We start from the raw sequence: 13,281 nt of genomic DNA on the forward strand, positions 1-13,281 counted from the left end.
GGGTGGGTTTGTTTTTTAATTGACCCCCTTTTGGTGGGCTTTTTGAACTGCTTGTTTGGTAACCTTGCCAAATGAGTTGATTATATGGCCAGCTTTATACTGTAAAGGTGGCCATACACAGATAGATCCACTCCTTTGGAAAAGTTACTAACAAGCAGACCTAGGGCTTACTGGGTCACCTACTTGTTGGACCGAATTGGGATTCAAGTCGTTGACCTTGGAGTCAAGGGTGGCAATGTCCACATCAATTCAACAATGCCCTCCTCCATGCATGCATTTGTAGATAAACTGCAGACTCAGTCTAAAGGGACAAAATGAGCACCCTAGTCATTGCTGAAGACAATGGTGCTATATTAATAATAGATGTGTTTACTAAAAAGACCAATTAGACCTTTGCTTTCATTTTTTTAACTTATTGTTGACTGATCAGAACAAATTAAGAGAGTTGTTGCTATTGGACATAGCACTGGTGCAAATCATTATATATGTGCTGTGAACCCTTTGCAGTGATGTTAAAATATCATTACAACACATAAAAATAAAACAATGTGTTATGAGTGCCAAGTGTTTTTGTAACTGGTGGGATAAATGTTTATTGTACATAAATATGTCTCCTGTTCTCCATGTTCTGTGCTGATACACAGACATGTCAATAATGTCCCCTAGTTTAAAAACCTAAATGCCCCCTATTTTTAAAAAATGTTTAATCCATTTTCAATTATAATCCAAGTCATAGCATTAACCAGAGAGTATTGTTAGCAGCTATCTTAACATTCAGAGGGACTGAAAGTTGTAGCTTTGTAATTCAGAGGGTATTTTTAGTGAATAGGCCCATATTTCCTTTTTTTCAAGAGTTGGTAAATATTGTTTGTTAGTATATGATAATACTGACTGTTAATATACCGCACTGACAGGCCATTTATAACACACACCTGATTAATTAACTGTCATATAGTTAAAAACAAGTTATTAAGAGATACTAAGCCAGGTCAGACCAGTGCAATACAAAATTACTAATTCAATTACTCTCCCAACACTACTCTCATGGTATGTTGTTCCCTGAGTATGCAGGGCATCGTTTATTACCCCCCAAAAAAAGCAAATTAGATACCTGCCGTTTTAGAAGTTAATCAGAAATGACATGTATAACAAGCGTTGTTACAGCTGGATACAAACCAGTGACTGATAAAAAAAAATGCCTGTGATTTCAGTGAATCAGTGGACCAGTAAGATAAATTTTAGATAAAGTTATACACCCATTTAGTGAATGGAACCTAGTGTTACATTGCAAGCTCTGTGATATCATGGTGCTGCTCTGTATAATGTACATGTTAATACTTATCAGCCTGTGCCAAATATAAGTTCACCCTTATCTGTGTTCATCTGGAATCACTTCTCCAAGGACACCTCTTGCTGTTTATGTCACATACATTGCAAATGAAAAATAATCACTCAACTCTGGACCTCTAAGATCAAAATATAGTGCATACATTAGATATGGATTAAACCTTGTGAATTTGAAAAGTAGTCACCCTGGGAGATATATTAATGCTGTTATACAGCATTTGTTCCTTTTGATTTATGGGTTTTATTTTCCTTTTTCCTTTCATTCTTTTGGTTAATTTGAATCTTAATGTCATACCTTATCTACAATGTATGTTCTTGTTGAAAAATACACTTAGAAAATAAAAAAAATCACTAGTTTTCATATACATACAATGCTCTTTCCCATATCCTGATAAGAGAGGGTGAATGTATAATATCCACCATACACTGCTACTGTGCAGAGCTAACAAACAAGAGTGCAGCACAGCAAAAGCATCTCTGATTGCCAGCACCCATTTCTCCCACTAGGAGTCATTGTCTGCAGCTAAGTGCTCTGTGTGTCGCTCAACTAGCAATATTTATCTCCCCATACATTGTTCAAAGGATCTTTTACAAATACTCATATAGGATTAAACACATTTCGAACGAATTATCAGGTTCATGTCTAACGAATCCAGTGGGTTTTTTTTTCATGTTTTTGAGCTGGTTTCCTATCCTAAAAAAAAACTCCTGCCTGCATTTTCTCTGCTGACACACAGAAAAATTTTCTTTTATACAAATTTTCAGTGTGTGAAATACACCCAGACACAGAGTGATGTACATATATCAGTTTAATGCTGTCCTTCTCCCTTGGTTTTTGAGGCAAGGGGTTTGCAGGCAGCTCTAAGGAAGGCTATAGCAATGCTGAATTTCCCAGACAAAGGCTGTTCGTTTCTATGTAGATGGCTATTAGGGTCGCTGACTGTGATATAGGACTAGTTCAAGTTGAGCTGTTTGGCCCTGGAATTTGGACATGCTTTGTTTCGCTGGGGCCTGCATTCCAGTGAGGAATCCAGCTATTACCAATGCCATTTGCTTGCACAAAAGGAAATTATAAGCAAAAGGCTAGGCACATGATTTAGAAGAAGGAAGGCAGTCTACAAAGTATCCATGATTGCTAGCATGTGAATTTAACACTCTGATACATGTACACAGGCACAAGAGACACAAACATGGATAAAGCATCTGCTAGGCAGCTAAATGTAAATGCCAGTCTCTATCCAACTGCAATAATTAGTTAGAGGTTGAAAATAAAATATTCTTATTCTACAACTGAATGTAGAGTATTTTTTTTCTAAATTACAATAAACTGTATATTTTAGACAATAGTCCTATAATATGCAATCCAGCTATAGTATAGTACTAGAAATTTGATATATTTGATTTTTAAAATGTATATTCTACTAGAATGCTTGCATCAATTCTTGAATTGCTTTGCATACACTTTCTGTTGTTATTGTTATTGTAATGTAAATGTCATTGTTGCTATTCATAAAATAAAATAAAATAAAATGAAAATAAATAAAAAATAAACTCTTTTGTGTGTGTGGGGAGAGGCTAGGCACATGAATGAAGCTTTAAAAGCATAGCTGCCACTCCCTAAAGTGCTCTGAGCATAATAAGACAATCAATATGGGATAGATAACCCAGAATTCCATAAACATTATGACTGATGTCACGTGTGGCCTTTTAAGTGTTAATGAAGGGGGGTATATTGAAAATGGGCTACTATAATGGGCTAGTCGTTTTGTCGAGCACAATGAAGCTCCCACTCTCACATAATATAATCATCTTGCTTTGCATTATTTTTCATGCAGCTGTCACTTAAATGCATATGTTTAAGGTACATGAATAAAGCTAAAAAAGAGCTAATATCACTTTGGTGCTAAACACTGGGATTTATAAAGACACCAAGGGATAGATGTGTTCCAACACTAGATATTTTGGACCCCCAGTCGGTTTTAGAGTAGCACAGACTTCACCTTTTAACATAATCGTCACTAAAAGATAGTGTGAGATTTCTATTGACTCAACTCTAGCGCCAAGATTTAGAGTATTCTCTTATAAAATCGAATTTTTAAATCAAAAGTTGATTTATGATGCCTAAGGCCCAGTGAAAGTTAAAAAAAAAAAACAATTGGTGAGCAATGAATGGGGGGCTATATTGCTGCTGTCTATGGCTGCTACTGTCTGTGCCATAAAAAGGCTAGTCCTGCACAACCAATTACCCAGATCAATTCAATGCATTTTCTTTGTAAGAAGAAATGGGTTCCCGTTTGAAGTCAGCAAATTACAGACGGAACATTTTCTCTAAACCAATCTGTCTTCAACTACAGTATTTATGTTAATGGAATACAAATAACTAATCTGTCTGTTGGGGCTGATATCGCTTTAAGCTAAGTGAGATAAATAGATTTCTTTGCACAATCGCCAGAGGGTCTAATCTCTGTATTTGAAAAGTTTTTAGAAGATACCCAGATTAGAGATTTTTTTTTTTTAAAGTGGAAGTCCTTCCAATAGATTTTTATATTATAATATACTCTAGTGACATATTGTCAAGTACATCGAATCTGTGAATTTTAATAGTAAAGTGTATTTTATACATTTTTGTTTCTTGGAAACATAATATTGACAGATAGATTTCTATCTAGTCAAACTTGCTGTCTATAAGAACAATGGTTAGCATATCACTGTAGTACTGAATAATGTTAACATGGATTACTTCTTCCACAGAACCAAACTGTCTTATTACACAATTTAATACTCGCAGCATTAATTAATAAATTAAAATTCACTAGGCATCGCTAACACACATTTGCCATGATCTTGCCTGCTGCAAAGCAATGGTACTCTAGGGGTATAATTAAGAGGAATTTTAATGTGGTTTAACCCAGGTTGGGACTGGTAATCTGTATTCTGGCAAATTAGACCGAGAATGTAAAATGCAATAAACTATCACTATTATTGGATCTATTATTGGATCTGTGGGGGTCTATACCTGAATTGACCTCCTACTGTATCTACATATTTAAAGGGGAACCACCGCGAAAATGAAAATTTTTATTTTTAAAATTACCTTCAGCATACTGAAATAACTTTCTAACCACAATCAATTCAAAATTCTGTACCGTTTTGAAATAATCAAGTTTAACTTCCCTATTCCTGAATCTGTTTCTCTTCATTCTGTCTACATTCAGCAGTTGGGTCTCAGATGAATGATCTTTTAGGGTGGCTCCTTTTACCTGGAAGATGTATTAGAGCTCACTCTATTAAAGTCACCAGAAATGCTGTCTCTCTACACGCAGAATGTGTGCAGTTAGATTTTGTTTGTACTGGAATCAGTTATTTGAGTGAGCTCTAATTCATCTGCTAGGAAAGGGAGCCCCATCCCTATAAGATATATTAGATCATTCATCTGACACCCAACTGCTGCATAATGCACAATGCTGAGATGAGTAATAGAGAATATAAGCTTGATTATTTCAGAAACAATGCATCATTTTTAATTGATCGTATTTAGAAAGTTTCTTACTTCAATGTTAGGAAGCTTATATTCAATTTTCATTTTCGCTATAGTTCCCCTTTAACATGCAACTGTTTTTTTATTTTATAAGGAAATGGCATTGAAATCCAGTTTTTCTGATATCCATAATCTAAAATCACTTTTACCATGATCTCATTGTACACTTTTATTCATGTAATACATCTCCAAGCAAATTATTAAAAGATGTTCGGTTAAGAAGTAATCCAGTCTTAGATTAATTAAATTCCAAAACTGGTTTTATTTGCTGTGATGTCCACTAATGGAAAATGATTAATGTTTGTTGCATCTTTATAAACGGCGGTTTCCCACCCATCAACCGATCCATACTCAATGAGCCGGCCGTAAATATTCCTGCAGAAGGAGCAATTTAATTTCAAGCAAAGGTTTCCCGTAACAGCACTTCAAAAAAGGGATCTGTTCACTTGCCAGACCACTGTTTCTATATATTATTATTATTATTATTATTATTATTAATATTAATAATAATAACAATAGTATTATTATTATTATTATTATTATTATTATTATTATTATTATTATTATCGTCATTATTATTATTATCATCATTATTATATTATTTAAGCATTGCATAATATTTATTATATCAATATTTATTTTATTTTAATTGTATAATTCAGCAATTGCAGACTTCCATGAATATTAGCAATTATAGCTTAGTGGAACTGCCCTTCACAATAGATTTCCCAGAAGCAATGAGCAGTAGAGAAAGGCTTGGATTCCTTATTACTACCATCCCAGTCCCAATTAAATAAAGAGTGTGCCACATTTTATATAACTTTCCCAACTGGCTTAAGATAAGCTATCGATAATTTCTAAGATAATGCAAATAAATACGTCGCAAATTTGACAAATTACTTTATTGTCTCAAATCACATTCGGTACATAACGTTTAATACAAGTTATCTTTATATGATAGAGGGATGATCGTGCCATATGATTCATGTCTCTGCCAAATAAGAAACGTCACCAACATTGGCATAAAATAGATGCATTTAATAACAATATTACAAGCCACAGGGCCCCAATGTGTTCAGTCTACATGTAATCTCTTTAGAATATAAAGCAATGTATAATATGTTTTATATATTCATGACCCCATGGTCTGAGCTGTGTGGGTTCTGATTTGAATTTTTAATAAAAATAACAGGGTGTAGAGAATGCAGCCCAGTAATAGTTTATTACATAGAAAGGTTGCAATTGCTTAAAGAGAGAATCAGGGTTATCTATAGAAAAAAATGTGCTCAGTACAGCTAAGTGTGGTCTACTGTTGCACTGCAACAATAGCTATAAATGAGATATTCGTATGTGCAATTTTGTCTCCAGAAGTGACTTTACTTCCAGACAATTGAGACCCCTCCATAGGGCTGAGCTACCCCACAAATATCTTTGTGCAGCAGCACTATGTATATTTTTTTACACCTTACCTTCATATAAAATAGACGTGTTGAATTGTGCTCATAATATCCCAACCTATGTACTATACATAACTGCAATGAAATGTAACAGAGTGCGGGCACAATGAAGACCAGGATACGATCCGTGTGGCCTAACTGAAATACTTGATGAAAAGCAGCCACGATTCAGGGAGATTTTTCTTTTAGGATCGACTCCATCCTTTACAGGTCGTAAATAAGAAGTTCTTTAGGCAGTGCTCCCTTTGCCATGACCGTGAACGTAAAGAGAAGCACGTGTAGGTAATTTAAACATCCCAGAAATTGCTGCTTTGCAATAAAATTAATCCCTTTGAAATAAAACGAACGGGGCAATGCTGTAGAGGAAAAATGTCTCCATTGTGCTATCTTCCCCCTTGATCCCTTTGATCCTTCTGATTCTATCACACACACACACACACACACACACACACACACACACATATATATATATATATATATATATATATATATATATATATATATACTTATATATGTGAGTTTATAAACACAAACAAGCCTACACAGAAGACCTTATAGATGGCTCCTCCATAACTAACATCCCTCACGCAATTTACATGTTTTTTTATCCCAGGGAATTCAATAAACATTTTATGACACATACACCTGACAGTTATTACTTAGCTAATGGTTATTTTCTGCTCACACACAAGGAAAGCAGCCCATAAGGTCTAATTCTCCACTGCAGGCACAGCAGAGCCAAGAGGTTACATGTCCCTTTTTAAAGAGGAATTAAGTGGTGTCTTAATTGTGTCAATGAAAATCACCAGAATCTTGTTTTTATCTATACATCATTTGAAAGTAGTTTAGTGGTAATGCTAGTATAAGGATAGTTTTATGGAACCAACCTAACTTTTAAGGGAATTCATAACATTTTTGTTCTTAGTATGCTTATATGTCAATTTAATTAGCTGATTGGCTAGCCTCTCTCTCTCTAAATATAGATCAAAATAAAATATTAATGGTTAACGAAGTCTCTTTATTACTAGGTGCGAAGTTAACCCTTTGGACTAACATGGACATGTATAAGATACAATAAATATATATTTGTAAATATATAAACACAAGAGAAAAAGTTTTGAAATAGTAGTAGACAGGCAATTATCCTATTTGCTGCCGATGACTTCCCACTCGAATTTTGTTGTGTGTGTGTGTGTGTATATATATATATATATATATATATATATATATATATATATATATATATATATATATATATATATATATATATATATATATACTTATAGGAAAACTACCTGGGTGCTATTAAAAAAAATGTATATCCATAGAGAAATGCTGGAGCACACAAGGATTCCTCAATCAAAAAACTCATTTATTGCATGTACTTTCTGTTGTTATTGTACATTTATGTCATTGATGTAACTATCTATTTATAAAAGAATAAAAAAAAAAAAGAAAAGAAAATGAATTTAATGGAAAAAAAAACAACTCATTTATTGGATCCAATCAATACGTTTTTTGTTTGAGAAATCCTGGTGTGCTTCAGCATTTTTCTATGTATATATATATACACACAAATACAAAGTAAAAATTCTCAAGTCACAAGCATCATATCCAGGTTTCCAGATTTTCCACACCAAGGACAAGTAGGCAAGTAAATAACCATCCTTGATGCCAAAAACAATGAAGGAATTAGTCTCCAAGAGACTTATTGAAAATATTATACTATTGCTACTAAGGGGCTTCAATACTGAACTACTGCTAAATTGCGTGTCAGGTTTTGTCTAGGTTTCTGCCAAGGATCTTGCCAACGTAGACAGATAAATGAGACAAGATATTCCATGTTGAGTATTGTGAGAGTAAAAGCCTATTGTGGAAAGGAAAATATTGCATGATATGCCTGAAGGAACAATTGCCCACCCACTCACAACAAAGCTGAGGGTTCATTCAGGGTGAAATGCGCTGCCACCTTATTTTGAGGACAACATTGACCCGTTCATTTGGCAATTGGATCTGAAATAAGTATAAAGCCAGAGATGACGTAAGAGCATGCAAAGTCTATGAACAAACAACCCCGAGACTTGTAGAGAGGCACAGCTGTTTAGAAAGGAATGTTTTTGCAATTCTGTCCCCAAACATCACAAAATGTCCATTGTGATTTTGCCTCTCTCTCTCCTTTTCTCTTGCCAGTTTATTTTGCCTCCAGTACTGAAATGGATCATGGGGTGTAGGAGCTGGTGATACATATAGAAACCAGTTCTCATTGAGACATTGGTGGCTTGTTATCCCCGCAGGGTTTAAAAGAATGACAATGCTTGCTCTCTCATTACAAGTCTTTTCTTCTTCATTCGACGATTTTGGAACCAAATCTTCACCTGTTGGTCAGTGAGGCTCAACCGGTCAGACAGTTCTCTCCTCCGTTGTCGGGTGATAAATTCATTCATCATAAATTCCCCTTCCAGCTCAGCCAGTTGTATCTTGGAATAAGGTTTTCTTTTCTTTCGGGACCTCGTGTGAATGGGGTACCAAGGAGCCCCTATGCAGAAACATTTACAGTTAACGCAAAAGACAAAATCCCCACCCAAAATTGCGTTAAATGAATATTTTCCTTAAAAACATGCAATTATCATTCTCTTTACCAGTTACCCTCATTATTGCAATACACAAGTTGTATGTAGGAAAAACAGAGAAGATATTTAATGAATATTGTATTATGTATTTCAGATGCAAGTCAATAAAGAGTGAGTCACAGTGAGTGATGTAAAAGAACAAAGGACAATTGGTCGAATCTCTGTGTGTTATATTAAATCTTGGAGATAACCTTTAGTATGATGTAGAGAGTGATGTAGAAAGTGTTTTCATTTTTTTATTAGTTTAGCTATTTATGCAGCAGCTCTTCAATTTGCATTTTAACTCGTCTGGTAGCTAGGGTCCAAATTAGAGACAGGAATATGAATAGGAGAGGGCCTGATTAGAAGGATCAGTATTACAAAAATACAATACACTTGTAGCCTTACTGAGCATTTGGCTTTTTAGAAGGGAGTCAGCGACCCCCATTTGAAAGAAAAAGGCAAATAACTATAAAACTATACAAAAAATAAAAAAAGAAAACCAATTGAAAAGTTGCTTAGAATTAACAATAAAAGTTACCACCCCTTGAAGAGATGGTAGAACGCTTCCCAATTTATGGGGTATTTACTTATGTTTAAAGCCCCCTCCCCTTTTTATCTCCCTGTTTTAGAACTGGTTTCTCCCAGTTAAACATGAAAGTCTTTTAGTGCTACCCCTAGCGGTGTGTGTCCGACAAATCCCTTAATCTCAGACAAAATCCCACTATAAAAATCTACTCAATCTAGTCTCTGTTATGTCAATGGGTCAATGCCCCTATCTGTTCTGCAGCAAAAGGACCAAGCGGGTTCTTACCACTGGCAGGGAGGCTGCTGCCTTGATTAGTGGGAGAAGCCATTGCTGCTGCTTCAGTCGCCGGGTTCTTGGTGGCTTCAGTGAGTAAGGACGAGCTGGAGTCGGATTCTAAAGACTGACAGGAGGGGGGGTCGTGGGGAACAGAGTCCACAGCCGTGTAGTCGTATTTATGGAAAGTGCTGCTCATGCCGTTATGGATCGCGCTATCCAGAGGCATCAGGACATTCTCCCTAAGCCTTTCCTCTCTTTTCAGGCTGGGGATGTCAGGGTTGTTGCACCCCTCCCGGTAATAGCATTTGGTCTCTTCCACTCTGGTAAGATCACAAGCCCGGCTGAAAGAAGGGTTAATGGAGACCGGGCTGCTGAGATAAGACTGGGGGTATCCGTTGCAGGGCTCTGTAGATGCCCAGGGCAGAGAGCAGACATTTTCTCTTCTTGGATAAGAAAGAGAGGGTAAACCAGGTAACTGTCCGCCAGGGGTCCTGAAATTGGGGAAGTAGAAGGTGTCCCCGGTGTGGATATTCACCAGAGGTCCCACAAACCCGGGATTAAGAAGATTATGTTCTCCCATTTCCGCGGGCCTGACCAGGAGCTTCTAGTTTATTGCCATCTGACATTAAACATAGTCAAACCTAGAGGCGACTGCCATTGGCTGTGGAGGATCACGTGAGCACCAATACACGCAGCCTTTAAATCCCGCCCTTTCTTGCCAAATGAGAACAAACCAAAACATGACGTCCACACCCCCCCCCAGTTTCACAGTTTCCAGTAACACCAGTAACAAAGGGCAGTGATCCCTACTTGCTATAACCAGTGACTGGTTCTCAGTCAGGGCTTCAAATAAACACCTTGTTATTAGGCATTTCAGCTAATTAATGACATTAACTGCTACTGATTAGGCACAGGCAGCAACTGCCTTCACACCTACACTTCTCAACACACTGTGTACAAGATTGTGCGTCCCCCTGCTCCACATACACATATTTAGTACTCTCAGGCGCGTGCACGTGTAATCAGAGCGCGTACACACACAGACACACACACACACACATATATATACACACACACACACACACACAGACACACACACACATATATATACACACACACACACACACACAGACACACACACACAGACACACATATATACACACATACACACAAACACACAGACACACACACACACACATATATACACACATACACACAGACACACACAGACACACACACACATATATACACATACACACAGACACACACACACACACACATATATATACACACATACACACACACAGACACACACACACATATATACACACATACACACAGACACACACACACATATATATACACACATACACACACACACAGACACACACACAGACACACAGGCACACACATACACGCAGACACACACACACATATGAGATAAAGGCACATCAAATAAAGATCCAATATTGGCAGTGAAATATTGTACTAAGTACAAAGGACACACATATATACATTTCTAATCACTATGCCTGTCATCTAATTTCATATTTGACTCTCATTTGACATGACATCATGCACATGTACATTATTATGTTCATATTCGTATGTGTACATTATTGTGTTTATGCATATTAGTATGTATACATTAGTATGTGTATATGACTACAGTAGAACCCCCATTTTACACCCTCTGATTTTAAGTTTTCCCTCTTTTTATATTGTTGTTTTTGTGGTCCCACCTATATATCATGTATAATACATTTCCCTGATTTTATATTTTCCTGGATTTTACATAATTTTTTTCTGATCCCCTGAAAAACGTAAAATGGGGGTTCTGTATGTGTATATTAGTATGTGTACATTATTATGTGTACATTAGTATGTATACATTAGTATGTGTATATTAGTATATGTATATTAGTAAGTGTACATTAGTAGGTGTATATTAGTATGTGTATATTGGTATGTATACATTAGTATGTGTATATTAGTATGTGTACATTAGTATGTGTGCATTAGTATGTGTATATTAGTATGGGTATATTAGTATGGGTACATTAGTATGTGTACATTAGTATGTGTACATTAGTATGTGTATATTAGTATGTGTACATTATTATGTGTACATTAGTATGTATACATTAGTATGTGTATATTAGTATATGTGTATTAGTAAGTGTACATTAGTAGGTGTATATAAGTATGTGTATATTAGTATGTGTATATTGGTATGTATACATTAGTATGTGTACATTAGTATGCGTGCATTAGTATGCGTGCATTAGTATGTGTATATTAGTATGGGTATATTAGTATGGGTACATTAGTATGTGTACATTAGTATGTGTACATTAGTATGTATATATTAGTATGTGTACATTAGTATGTGTTTGTATATTAGTATGTGTATATTAGTATGTGTGTTTATATTAGTATGTGTACATTAGTATGTATATGTATATTAGTTTGTATATATTAGTATGTGTACATTAGTATGTGTATATTAGTATGTGTACATTAGTATGTGTATATTAGTATGTGTGTGTGTATTAGTATGTGTATATTAGTATGTGTACATTTGTATGTGTATATTAGTATGTGTACATTAGTATGTGTATGTATATTAGTATGTGTACATTAGTATGTGTATGTATATTTGTATGTGTATATTAGTATGTGCAAGCAATGAAACATAGGATTACTGACCAATTAGGCAATCTCAGGGCATAAGGGCGCAGCAAATAAATGCCTTTACAATTCAGTGAGTTTAATAAGCGAATCTATTTTTATATGTGCGAGCTCCTTGCTTTCTTCATCTACTTGGGCTCCATATACCAGCCTTAAAAATAGGTGCTCCAGTTGCTATTTTATCCAGACAGTATAGGTCATTATTTTGGATTTTCCAGTGCATTCATAGATACCGTAGGCTCCTCCATTGATTCTTCAAACGGAACATCAAAATTACTTTATTTCTAATTGTATTTAGTAGAGAATTTAGTATGTTCATAGAAAAAGCTACAAAATGTAACATTCTCAAGCCAAATATGGTCTCTCGAATTGCTAACTGCACAATTTTCCATAACAGGTAATGTTAAATATTAAGCTTATTAAGAACGCACATTCCTGGCTTAGATTTAACCCCATCACATCTAAAAATATAATATTAGTTAAATACAGATAACTACATGCAGTAGACCTCCTGGCGGATAATAAACATATAAAAGTATTATTACATAGTTTCCAATATCTGTGTAACAAAACACAGAATAAAAAATACATAGACTGCACTGTTACACAATGATTACAGGCTAAATTATTATTACTAATAATATTAATACAGACGAGAGACATTGTGCCAGATCTGTCTCAGGCACTGTGAACATATAAATATGTGCTCCGATATATATATTATATATATATATATATATATATATATATATATATATATATATATATATATATAATATATATATATATATATATATATATATATATATATATATATATATATATATATATATA

General features: G+C 35.1%; 1 protein-coding gene across 1 annotated transcript; it reads right to left on the bottom strand.

The window, feature by feature from the left end:
- Positions 1-7,693: 7,693 nt before the first annotated feature.
- On the bottom strand, positions 7,694-10,793 carry hoxc12.S (homeobox C12 S homeolog). The gene is made up of 2 exons (XM_018250141.2): positions 9,766-10,793; positions 7,694-8,878 (listed from the first exon to the last, which is right to left on the bottom strand). The coding sequence occupies exons 1-2, from the start codon at positions 10,334-10,336 to the stop codon at positions 8,640-8,642; spliced, it is 810 nt and encodes a 269-aa protein (XP_018105630.1). The 5' UTR covers positions 10,337-10,793; the 3' UTR covers positions 7,694-8,639.
- Between the last annotated feature and the right edge of the window lie 2,488 nt (positions 10,794-13,281).

Source organism: Xenopus laevis, chromosome 2S, assembly GCF_017654675.1.
Source record: "Xenopus laevis strain J_2021 chromosome 2S, Xenopus_laevis_v10.1, whole genome shotgun sequence".
In the NCBI taxonomy this organism is placed as follows: domain Eukaryota; kingdom Metazoa; phylum Chordata; class Amphibia; order Anura; family Pipidae; genus Xenopus; species Xenopus laevis.